The 13461-nt window shown below is 34.8% G+C and overlaps 1 protein-coding gene across 1 annotated transcript; it reads left to right on the top strand.

Annotated features, from left to right (window-relative positions):
• Nucleotides 1-1043: 1043 nt before the first annotated feature.
• Nucleotides 1044-13203, top strand: LOC141331753 (erythroid membrane-associated protein-like). The gene is made up of 12 exons (XM_073836782.1): nucleotides 1044-1168; nucleotides 1289-1342; nucleotides 1708-2049; nucleotides 2377-2478; nucleotides 2764-2802; nucleotides 2891-2917; nucleotides 4172-4744; nucleotides 11146-11166; nucleotides 11370-11408; nucleotides 12040-12081; nucleotides 12207-12749; nucleotides 13163-13203. Exons 2-12 carry the CDS (start codon nucleotides 1291-1293, stop codon nucleotides 13201-13203), a joined length of 1821 nt encoding a protein of 606 aa, XP_073692883.1. The 5' UTR covers nucleotides 1044-1168; nucleotides 1289-1290.
• The last annotated feature ends 258 nt before the right edge of the window (nucleotides 13204-13461 follow it).

The following is a 13461-nucleotide window of genomic DNA, read 5'->3' as shown; positions in this document are numbered from 1 at the left end:
TGAGAAAAATGGTATAAATAAAAAAAAAACTTTGGTATTCAATTATAAAATAATGAAACCGTTAAACAGCATGTAAATCACCACAGTGATAGGATGCAGAACAAAAATCTGTTGGAGTTTGAAGAAAAGAATTCGATTTTTATATTTTTATGATTTTTTTGCGCATGTCAGATTAATAGTTTTTTTTTTGGGGGGGGGGGAGACAGAGATAGAGAGATTGTTAATAGCATTGGTCCTGACTACGGTATGCAGTTCTTAAAAGCAGTTTAGTAACATGAAATGCGCCGCGTTAGGTCGGAGGTGTTTGTTACCGTAAATATCTATATAGGCGCGCAACGTAACTTTAGGCGGAGATGGCGTGACCGCACTTTTACGAAGCGCAGATGGTGTGACCGCAGTCTGAAAACGTGCTGAGATAGCTGTCTTTTGTAATATTTGTAAATATGGCCTATTTGCATTGTGTAAAAGCATTACATAAAAGGTAGACTACAGAAAACTTTTTTTTCTCAGCCCCCCCTGCTCAAAATACGTTCCCGCGGCTATGTTTCGTTGATATTGTGAGTGCACACAAATAAAAGTAGACCCTTTACAGTTCCGAATAATGTATTACTCGTACCTTTATGAGCAAAAATGACGGAATATTTTAAATTGTTTCCACTGCAAAAATGCAAGTATTTGCACTGGCTCTTCCATGTCCTGCAAAGCGGCTCTCTGTACAAGCGATTGCATTTGTGCCTAATACCGCACATTTAAATTATTTTAACGTTGAAATGAACACTGTTTTATACTTTAACTCATTTAAAAAAAAATTCAATAAAATACACCCAGTATGATTTTTTATAGAAAGATCAAAAATACGGGAGAAATACGGGAAAAAATTTAAACGGGATAATAGGGATAGACTGGTAAATTGCCGGGAAAAACGGGTTGCCAGGTATGAGGATAAGCCTACTCCAGCCTTACACACACTCCACCTTTGGACGTATTCATCATCTGATGACACCTGTAATCATTTCTGCAGTCTTTTAGAAACGAAAGTAAAACAGGAAGAATAATCCGGAGCATGTTTGATTCTAAACGCTTTCGTCCATTTCTCGTTTGTTTTGACTCTATTCTTATGTTGAACGCGTCTGATGGATCATATTCTTCTAAACTGATTTAGTCTCCGGTGAGTTTGTTTCCTCATCGAATAAGACAGTCCGATCGATTATGTCTCTCATGTCATTTATTCTGGAAAAATCTCCGTCAGAGTTTTATTTGATTTCAAAATTCAACTGTATTTCCACAGGCATGTTGTCGATTACTATCGCTTTACTGCTGAACCTCCTCATAGAGACCTCTGGTAAGAACACGACAAACAAACACGCTTGGATTTCGTTCAGTTTTATGGCTCCACACAATCCAGATGAGATCAACAAATATTAATATTTATCGAGTAACATGTAATCAAATTCTATTTTATGCACTACATTACACACAGAATGTGTTTAGCCATGTAAAATGTTTTAGGATACATGCTTATATCTACCCGAACTTGTCTATACAGTCAGTAGTGTAGAGATTAAGCACACAATTCACTTTAAAACCAATAAGTTTTCTGTTTGTCAATTTTATTTATTTTTCTTTATAAACTAAATTTATTTTAAATACAGATTACAGTTTAACGCACTGTATATTTCATTGAGCGTGTCTATCTGTGTCTGTCAGTGTCGTTCTCTGTAGTGGTTCCTGGTGATCCTGTAGTGTCTCATGTGGGATCCACAGTGATTCTGTCCTGCCGGATCTCTCCTCCTGAGAACGCTGAAGCTCTGGAGATCCGCTGGTACCGTAATGAGGAGTTCAGCAACCCTGTTCTCCTCTATAATCATGGGAAGATCCAGGACATCCAGGAATGTTTCAGGAACCGAACCTCTTTGTCTGGTGGACTGAAGGATGGAGACGTCTCTCTACGGCTGGAGAAACTCGCATTTCAGGATGAAGGTTCATTTCACTGTGATGTTAGTGGAGTCAAAGCATATGACAGCAAAGTAGTAGATCTCCAAATCACTGGTGAGTCAAAAACTAGACTTCGTTGTGTTTTCATGGATCTGCGCCTCATTAAAAGAATAGTTCTCTTCCTCATGTGTCCAATCTCATATGATTTTCTTTCCACTGATGTTTCTCAGATCCAATAACAGTATATTCTCAAGTCTTTGTCATCCAGTAGGTTTTTGTAAAGAACTTGCTGACATTGAACTAATTTTAGGAAAATTATGATGCCAAGCCTGGTCTGAATATACATGAACTGAACAGGAGCACTAATGTGCATTTTTATATTTTGCCATATATTTAATTATGATTTATATATTTCACTTCAGAATTGATTTTCTTTTTCAGATCCATCAGGTTCATGGAAGGCTCTTTTCTTCACCGTTCTCATTGGTGCTCTTCTGGGTTTGTTTGGTCTGATTCTCTACAAATACAGACACAAACTAACAGGTACAACCTGATCGAAAGTTTTAAAGATTTCATCTTCAGTTTTTCAGTATTTACCACGACTAGATATGCGTGAAGTGAGCTTAAATTTGTAAGATGCTGTGTCAAATTAATTAATTTAATTAGAATTAATATGGAGAAAACACAGAAACAACACACACTGCTCTTGTCTAGCAAATAAAATATTTGAAGTATTTAAAAGGGATTGGTGTAATTTAATGATGTACAAAGTCTGGAGTATTTATGAAGCAAATAATTAAACCTTCCATTAATATTTTGTCATTTTAGATTGTGTGAATACTATGGAGAACCCGACAAACAAAGGAGGTATTTGAAGAAGTTACTTGCAAATTCTGGATTATTTTTGAAGCACACTGAAAATGAAACATTACATTGAAATTGTGTCTCATTTCAGATTGTGAGGAGGAAACTACAAAAGAAGGTATTTGAAGACGTTTATTCTTTGCTGTTTTATAAGAACTGTGACTGTGACCCACTAATTATTACATTAGTACCATCAACACGAATGTTACAGCGGAAGAAAAACATTCTGAAAGCATCATGGAAAAACATTTTATCAGAATAAAGAGCCACTTCCACTGTCACACAATTACTCACTTATTATTGCTGTTATTCTTCGGGTCATTCCAGCTGGAATCATCAAATTTTGGAAAAGTTCCCCACCTGACCTCCTCAGATTTGTCTGAAAAAAATCCATGTGATGGGTAATATGCCCAACAGATCATATACACAATTTCAGATCTCTACTGTGCGTACTTTTTTCACAAAGAATCTGTTTGATTTTTACCCCGTTTTGGCATAACTGTCTGAGTGACCATGTTCAGACTGAAATATCTCCAGAACTAGTTGCGCCAGGTCCATGAAATTTTCTGGGCTAAGAGTCCTAGTCCAGAACTGCATGAATTACAACTCACAGCTTTGTTACTGAATTTACACCTGAATGCTGGCCCTCTACTATTTTTGAAACTATTACTTTAAGGGTTTTCAGATGTCCATAGAAACCTCAATTTTCAATGTATAAGCATCAAACTTGGTAAATGGTCTGATATGTACCATGTCTTTCACATCTTTTGATATCAGACAATAGAGTCTTATGGATGTTGAGATATTAAGGTCCAAAAATGGACCAATGTTCAGAGCAATATTTCCCATGAATGACATGGACCTGGCACAACTAGTTCTGGAGATATTTCAGTCTGAACATGGTCACTCAGACTGTGATGCCAAAACGGGGTAAAAAACAAACTTTTTTTTTTTAACAGATTTTTTGTAAAAAAAAAAAAAAAAAAAAAAAAGAAAAAAAGAAAAAAGAAAAGTATGCACAGAGATCTGAAATTTTGTATATGATCTATTGGGCATATTACCCATCACATAGATTTTTTTCAGACAAACCTGAAGGGGTCAGGTGGGGACCATTTGATGATTCCTTCTTCTGTAACATAAGTTACATATTGATACTGTAAACATTAATTATGGCTGTAGGTTTCTCTCAAACAATATCTTTATTTTATTTGTAGGTGACATAAATATAGAAGAACTAAGGAAACATGCAGGTATGGCAATCTAAGTTATATATAAATATATTTCATAATCTGAGCTATGCATGCATATATATGTAAATATGATCTCACACACAGTGATTATTAATTGTTGCTTATACATTTTCTTCTCACAGTTGATGTCACTATTGACAGTGAGCATTTACATCCAGGCCTGATTCTTATTAGGGACTGTAAAATCATGAGGGATGGTCCAGGATATAATCACACTGAAGAGGGATTTCCATATGATTTATGTGCATATGGAACCCAAAGATTCACCTCTGGTCGTCACTATTGGGAGGTAGATTTGACATTTTCCAGATCACCTCCTAAAAACTCTTGGTTATTTGGTATAGTGAAAGATGGAAATGTTTGTGTAAACGACCGATCTGCTTTAACTCCATCAAAGGGTTACTGGTTCTTGTGTTCAGACGGTCCTAATGGGTTTCACACTAACACTGATCCACCAGTTAAACTCTCACTGACACCGAGACCTGAACGACTGGGAGTTCTGTTAGATTATGATGACGGTCAGCTGTCATTTTACAACGTCACAGAGAGGAAACATCTCCTGACCATCAGCACCAGATTCTCTGGATCAGTCGTTCCTCTGTTCAATCCTGGTGTTGGTGATCAGGGTCAGCTTAGAATCCTGGATTGTCCAAAACCTGTAGAATCAGCTGAAGAGTCCAGTCAACCTTTACTGAGTAACAACAGCTCAGACGCCTGATTGACCAATGCTGTGTGTTTAAACTGGACATAAATCAGGACGTATGTCTACAGAAACACTAATCTTTAGACAATCTCAAGGTCATTGGTTTGATGGTGACATATTTCTGGTATTTGTTCAAAGTGGTTGTAAAGACCTCAAGTGTGTGTAGAACAGAGATGGACAGCTCAATCATTGAAGTTCATTTTTCTGAGTTTAGCTCTAAACCCAATAAACACACCTGAAGAATCTAACCAAAGTCTTTAGGATCACTAAAGAAATTACAGGCAGGTGTGTTTGATTGAGGATGGAGCTAAACTCTGCACACTCCTAAAAATAAAGCTTACAAAAGGGTGTTTTCACACTGATGCCATAGAAGAACTATTACTGGTTCCACAAAGAACATTTCAGTTCAGAGTTAAGTAAAAGTTTTTAAACTAAATCGAAGATTTTGCTGAATTAAAAGGTTTTGTGGATGTTAAAGGTCCTTCATGGAACCACTGATGCCAATAAAGTACCGGACCATTGTTGCTCAAATACTACTGTATAGCATTTTGATTTTCAATATTTTGCACTTTAAGCTTCTGAATGTCTGTTCACGTAACAGATGATACTATTTAATTGTGGTGCTTGTAAATGAGTGATAAAATGCAGTCGCAAAGTATTCATCACTGCATCGATACAATGTGCAACACTTTATGTTTAACTGCCAAAGTAAATAGAATATCTAATTAAACTTAAGTTTGTTGTACTTGAAAAATCCTGTGATTTAGGTATACACTTGTCGATACTGAAACAAGTTTGACCTCAACTTTGCAGGAGCAGGTTTGAAGACCTCTGATAAAATATACAGCTTGAATTCAAAGCCATCAATTCAACAAAAGTCAAGAAATGTAATCCTACAGAATCACATAACAACATCAAGTGCTATATATGGGTCATATTGATACTCTTGTGGGAAAGTACAGTACAGTCTGCTTAACATCATGTAGTTACTTTTCATACTAAACAATGGAAATAAAATAATAAATGTGAATGTACATGTATTAGTGCACGTTTCATCTTTCATTTACAGAGATGAGGAGGTGAATTGTTTTTACAATGTTGGGCGGATAATGAATCTTTCTCGAACACTCTACTCTTTTCCGTAATGGGGACTGGGACTGTTTTGATATGATAAAATATGGTATAAAGCACCAATAAAGTTGGAAGTTGTACCTAGGGTTGCCACCCGTCCCTTAAAATACGGAATCGTCCCGTATTTGAGAATGAAATTGCGCGTCCCGTTTTGAATCAATACGGGACGGGTTTTGTCCCGTATTTTTTATAATTTTTTTAAAGCAGCGTCTAATGCAAATAATCACTGCGGTAAAGCCAGCCGCGGTTCAGAAAAACACGGTCAAGCCAGCCGCGATTGATTTTAAGTGCGCGCGCATATTACAGTGATTACGGTAGTTTCAGAAACAACACAGAGAGAACGCGCTTCCAGAGCGCTTTTCATATACGCCCAGGACTGAGAGATAATACTACAAAATGCTCGTGAATTTTTACTTACTTATTTATTTCTGCTTTAATATCCGTTTTATTTATTGGTGTACTTGACGGTTCTTTTCTGAGAAATGGGACATTATTAGTCTTTAGAGTCTAATAAGTAGAAAAAAAAAACAATGATCAGTTCTTATTCAGGACGGCCCATATTATATGCAAAACTCATATGAAACCTTTTTACTGCAGCATTTTTGAGATATGGGACATTATTACATTTTAACGGGGTATATAGACCCCATTTCTAAAAAGTAGAAAAAAACAATGATCAGTTCTTATTCAGGACGTCCCATATTATATGCACAACTCATATGAAACCTTTTTACTGCAGCATTTTTGAGATGACCCCCGAAAGCGTCCCTTATTTTAGGGTACTAAAAGTGGTAACCCTAGTTGTACCATAGTTTTGAGTGAGGAACACAACTCAATGTAACACAACAGACCAGCATTATCAATACAGATTCAAACACAAGAGCAGAAGTGAATGAGTGTGAGATACCTGTCCAAAGACGTTGTTCAGCAGGTTGGTTGGTGTTTACATTCCTCATGGCGTCCTCATTTGATTTCTTGTTTTTCTTATTCTTGCTCACATTACCAGACGCCATCTTGTGGAGGAATGATCTTTCAGAATAATTCCAGAATAAGGACATAGCCTATTATAAAAATGTGATTTGTGAACGAATGAACACACGAAGTGATGAATGAACACTTTACTCAGGAGCTGTATTATTATCACATGTAATTGCGGACTACCATAAACATCCGGGGCTTATACTGACGTCATGACCGCGTCTAACGTTTAATCAGTGAACACGATTGTGTGATTTCTAGATTTAAGTGCACTGAACGTTTCCTGACCTGTCTGTAGATGGCGCTCTCTTCGTTTTCATCACCATTCTTTATCAACATAAATGTGACATACTATGACACTCACAAACAAGCATTTTTTCCCTACAGTTCTAATTGTAGTTTACTAAAGTATTTCCCATACATAATGTGTCACTACTGTGGTCTTTTGCTAGTCTGGCGCCCCTTGCCTCGCAGCCAACTCCACCAATAATTGTGTTCAAACAGAAACTACACAACCAGATATTTCAAAAGCGCATCTAATGAGAAATGGAGGAGTGTTAGGCTACATTTTCTTATTTAAAAAATATATAAAACTGTAAAAACTATATTAAAAAAAAATAGGTGATGCCTAAGTCACATTATACATTTAACAAACAGCAAGAATAATTACATCTGGTGTTCCTGCACAAAATAGTTTTGTTTGAACATTTCACTAACATGCATTGAAGTGTTCAATTTCCAGTAGATGGCAGCAATGTTCTACTAAACTATAGCCATTTCTGACGTTATCACCACAAATTAAACTGAGAAACGTACATCTTTAAAGTCCATATAGTGGAGTTCTATGGTGCCCACGAGTTTGAACTTCCAAAATGCAGATAAAATGCAACTTCAAAGGACTCTAAACGATCCCAGCCGAGGAATAATTTCAGTTGGGGTGAAAAAATGCTTTTGGCTTCTCTCCTGATCGAGGGCGAATCGAGCAAAATATTACTAATGCATGTTGATTCAATTAAATAATTTTAAGCAATAAAATAACATGATTATCTGTGAAAATGTGAAAGTGCATAATGTTTAAAAATAATGTTTATAAACCTATTCTAATTAATTAAGTTGCTTAAACAACTATAAACAAAACAACATCATGTATGCATGAAAAGGAGGTAGCAGAAATGCTTAAAGTATAGCTATTCGAACCTCTGTTCTTACCTACAGTGAGGCTGTTACAGTGAGGCTGTAGGTAAGAACAGACGTTCAAGTTTTGTTTGACAGCCCTAGTCCACTTGAACTGGTATATATAGAACAAACTACAGTAATTAATCCATGACCCCTGTGGGCATTTTACCCAATACTATGTTCCTGCGTAGTGTACTCAGCTCTGCTATTCTGGGACACCATGAATATAAACTAATATGTGACCCTGGACCACAAAACCAGTCATAAGGTTAAATTTGACAAAACTGAGATGTATACATCATATGAAAGCTCAATAAATAAGCTTTCTATTGATGTATGGTTTGTTAGGATAGGACAATATTTGACTGAGATACATCTATTTGAAATCAGAAATCTGAGGATGCAAAAAAATCAAAAAGACTGAGAAAATCACCTTTAAAGTTGTCCAAATTAGGTTCTTAACAATGCATATTACAAATCAAAAATTACATTTTGATATGTTTACAGTAGGAATTTTACAAAAAATCTTCATGGAACATGAACTTTACTTAATTTCTTAATGATTTTTGGCATAAAAGAAAAATCTAAAATTTTGACCCATGCAATGTATTTTTGGCTATTGCTACAAATATACCCCAGCGACTTAAGACTGGTTTTGTGCTCCAGGGTCACATATGTGCTTTTAACATACTATCTCTGCATTTAAAAATAAAATCCAAGAAAACTGAATTGAAAAGCAAAATATATATATAGAACATATTTAAATAAGCTAGGTTAAATATTTTAAGAAGGTTACCAATAGGTAGGGTTATGAGTTGATTAGCTCAATAATTAAGTGTATACAACTAAACAACTAACAATTTCTTAAAAATAATAGAATTGAATACCAAGTGCTATAAAATAGTATGAACTGCTAATACATTAAAAAAAAAATATAGCTTCCTGTATTGCAGGAATACACTATTTGAATAACCCCAGTCTGAAGGAAAAAATTAAGTCATTTTTTAAAATATAAATAACGTGTATACATGTAATCTAAGGTCTTACATTTCTCATATGAGATATAACTGTGGTTCTACAAAAAGTTTTAAAACCCTTTTTTCTTACTGCTGAAAAAAAAAAACTAAAATAAAATCCGTTTTTTCTCAGGTGCAGTGTAAGCTTTGTGGTGAATACTTACATTAGTCCTGTCAAAGTATAGTCCATAGTTACAACAAAAAATGTAGGCTATCTTGTATCTTTATCTAGTGTTACTGTACCATTTTGGGGGGGAAAAGTGGGTGGGGACAGTTGCAACAAGGCTTATTTCTTCAAGCAGGAATAAGATACAGAGATGATATTCATACTGCACTTGCTTTATTGGCCCCTCATACCTCCTGGAAGAAATCAGCCACATGTGATCAGTCCTTCAACCAAAAATCATTTTCTTAGTAAAAAGTAATTTTTTTAAAGATGAGATTTTTGGTCATAGTGTCAAAGTTGTTTGTGTGACACACTGTGGAAACATAACATTTTAATCAGTGCTTTCTGAGCTTCTAATAGGCATAGCTAGCATGTGTCAATGATATGTTGTCAAGCTAATATACCAATGTTTATCATGGCTATCACTGTAGGGACAGTTGCAACACACTGTTGAAACCGTCCCAAAATGCTGTCCCTTAGCACAACATTGATTTAAAAGCTTTCCATAAAATTACATAATTGTAATTTTATAATGATAATACTAATGAACCCCTTTAGATACCTATAGTTAGGTATCTCTACTTTTTTTAAGTAAATAGGTATAAAAATCTACTTGTTACTTAACAATGTTTTTCATTTACTATTCTTTGTTTTTTACAGCCAATTTACCTTATTAAAGACAATGACTGTGCACAAATAAAATAAAGAAATTGCAAAATGATATTTAAGAATGATTTCATCATTTTATTGAATGTTGCAACTGTCCCCTATTGTGGGGACGGTTGCAGCATTTCACTTTGTCTATTTAAGTGTAAATTGTACGTATATTATCATTCGTATATTATCATTTCGGCTTTCTGATACAACAGTTTCTGAGAAACTAAAGGAAATGCAAAAAGTGTCTTCCCTATTAAAGGATCCAGGGGCCAGATTCACGAAAATCTTCTAAAGAATTAAGAAATTTCTTATAAGTTCATAACTGCAATACCTGATATATTGTTCGTTCATTACGATGTTGTTAAGAACATCTTTTTTTCTTAAGTAAATTATAGTCTTTATTTGATTTAATAAATCCACAAACAGCGGATTTCACAAATGTATTTATTTATCGAGTGACTCAAATGTCATCCTATCAGTTTCTATTTTATGTTATTGCACTGGATTACAGAATGTGTTTAGACATGGAAGGTGATTTAACCTCACTGTTGGTCACTATGATACTAATTGCAATGACAAAACATGGCTTTAAATATGCATTTAAAAAAAGTTAAATAATTATATGAACAAAGAACTAATAAACGTTTACAGTTCATATTAAACAAATACAGACTGAATTCTATCACACTGTATGTCATTTTTTTGTCTCTGTCTGTCAGTGTCATCATCATGAAGCCAAAACTGGTTTGAACATACACTCTTAAAAATAAAGGTGCTTCACACATTTTTGGTTCCACAAAGAACCATTCAGTCAAAGGTTCTTTAAAGAACTTACGTTTTATAATCTGAAGAACCTTCTTTCACCACAAAGAACCTTTTGTAAAACAGAAAGGTTCTTCAGATGTTAAAGGTTCTTTATGGAACCATTTAGACAAAAAGGGTTCTTCTATGGCATCGTGAAGCACCTTTATTTTTAAAAGAATGCATCAACATGAGAACTAATGCAAATGAAATTTCATGACTTTATTTTTTAAAGCTTGATTATGATTTGTATATTTTACTCCAGAGTGCAGTTCTTTCTCAGATTCATCAGGTCCATGGAAGGCTCTTTTCTTCATTGTTCTCATTGCGCTTCTTAGTTTGGTTGATCCTCTACAAACACAGACACAAACTAACAGGTCCAATCTGGTTAAAAGTTTATAAAGATGTGGTTTTTAGCAGGTTTTTACCGAGCATCTCATGTTTAGATATTTCTGATCTGTTTTGCAGGAAAGAAACCAGCTAAAGAAAGTAAGTGACATGAAGTGCATTTATTATTACTTGGTGTCATTACTAATAATCAAACATTAATGTGGAAAAAAAAAATCGTCTGTCAAATTAAATATTTCAAGCATTTAACTGAGATTCTGTCTTTTGAAATTCAGACTCAAGTCTGGAGTATTTGTGAAGCACAGTGATAATTAAACCTTGCTATTAAAATTCTCTCATTTTAGTTTGTGAGGAGGAAGCGATTGAGAAACTGACAAAGGAAGGTATTTGAAGATTTTTGTTTGTTCTACATTTATAAGAGCTGAGAGCTACTGAAGTGACTCACTAAATGTATGTTGTAGCTTAATAAAAAAAATGAATTTGGTGCATCTGGGTGAAATGTTGAATATATGAGTGGAAATGGTTTAAAAGGGTATTTTAGAATGGAAATATCCTCACACAAGTTAAAAATAAACCAACACTGTCATTTTACAGCAAGAACATTTTATATCAAATGTTTATTTAACCAGTTTATTTCATACAGGGACATCCAGCGATGTGAAAATGCTTGGTTTGTATTTTTACTATTGCTATTTTATCAGCATAAAGAGCATCTTGTTTAAATGGAAGCAAGAAAATCTGATCTGTAAAAATAATACACAATAGAATAGAAGTGATCAAGAATTCTACAACTGTGTTTATTTTCAGGTGTAGATTAATATTTGACCCCACTGTTTATTTTTACTAACAATTGCAGACATAATGTTTTATAATAATAATCACCCAGAGCATAATGTGATTAGTATGATTTAGTATGCACAGAAACATCTGCTTCGACATTCAGACGGTCACATATATTATATTACATATATTATATTATTTTTCCTCTCAATTTGTTATTTGACTTTTTTTTAGTTGTTGGAGACGTAAATATAGAAGAACTGAAGAAACATGCAGGTATGACATCATTTTGGTATATATATATATATATATCTCCGATCAGACTTAAGAGTTGTGTAATAAATATCTCATATACATGAGGATCAATAATTGTTACTTATTTGCTTTTTTTATGCTCACAGTTGAGATCAGTATTGACCGTGAGCATTCACATCAAGATCTGATGGTTTCTACTGACTGTAAAATCACGAGGGATGGTCCAGAATATAATCACACTGGAGAGGGATTTCAATATGAATTATGTGCATCTGGAGCCCAAACATTCACCTCTGGTCGTCACTATTGGGAGGTAGAGCTGGCACAAGAAAATGCACCTCCTAAAAGCTACTGGTTAATTGGTGTGGTGAAACAAATTCTTATGAAAGACAGATCTGTTTTAACTCCATCAAATGGTTTCTGGTTCTTGTGTTCAGACGGTCCTAATGGCTTTCACACCAACACTGATCCACCAGTTAAACTCTCACTGACACCGAGACCTGAACGACTGGGAGTTCTGTTAGATTATGATGACGGTCAGCTGTCATTTTACAACGTCAAAGAGAGGAAACATCTCCTGACCATCAGCACCAGATTCTCTGGATCAGTCCTTCCTCTCTTCAATCCTGGTGTTGGTGATAATAGTCCACTTACAATTCTAGATTGTCCAGAATCAGCTATAGACTGCAGTCAGCCTTTACTGAGGCTACGTCCGAAATCGCCTACTTCTCCACTATATAGTAGGGGAAAGCAGTAGGCGAGCGAATAAGTCTGTCCGAATTAGTATTCATAAAAGAGCAGGCGAGAATTTATTCATGTTTCCTGATCTTGTCAGTAAATAAAATATAACATTTTCATAAGCGTATGCATTTATTCACTACTTCATTGAAGAAAAAAAAAAAGCTTGTTTAACTAAAAATATCATTAATTATTAGTCAGCATTTATCATTATTATTGTTGGTAAGTGTTGGAGGGGGCTAGCAATGCAATGCATTCTAAAGTTATTTTAATTTCTAAGTAGTAATACTTCGATTCTTTGAGTGTAAAATCAACAGTCTTCTCCAAAGGTAAGATCTTTGAGCAACTGATCGACTTTGTGCAGATGTTGCAAACATGGAGGAAGGCGTACTAGGTACACTGTAACCGATTTTTGTAATTTGAACAGTATTTTACTGTAATATCTACAGTAAGATACTGTAAAATGTATATACAGTATTTTACTGTAAACTGCAAAGGATTATGGGAAAATATATGATCACTACTGTAATTCTCCACTACTGTAAATCCGTTTACAGTAGTGAACTTGCCCGCGAAAAATTGACCAATGGCAAGGGAGATTTTTTTTTCTCCTGTTGAGAGGAAGTGGCGGTAAAAAGGACAAAAGAGAAATGTTGCATCAAT

This window comes from Garra rufa, chromosome 3 (assembly GCF_049309525.1).
Source record: "Garra rufa chromosome 3, GarRuf1.0, whole genome shotgun sequence".
NCBI lineage: Eukaryota > Metazoa > Chordata > Actinopteri > Cypriniformes > Cyprinidae > Garra > Garra rufa.
The sequence above is the reverse complement of the archived record's forward strand: the minus strand, read 5'-3'. Positions and strand labels throughout refer to the sequence as shown.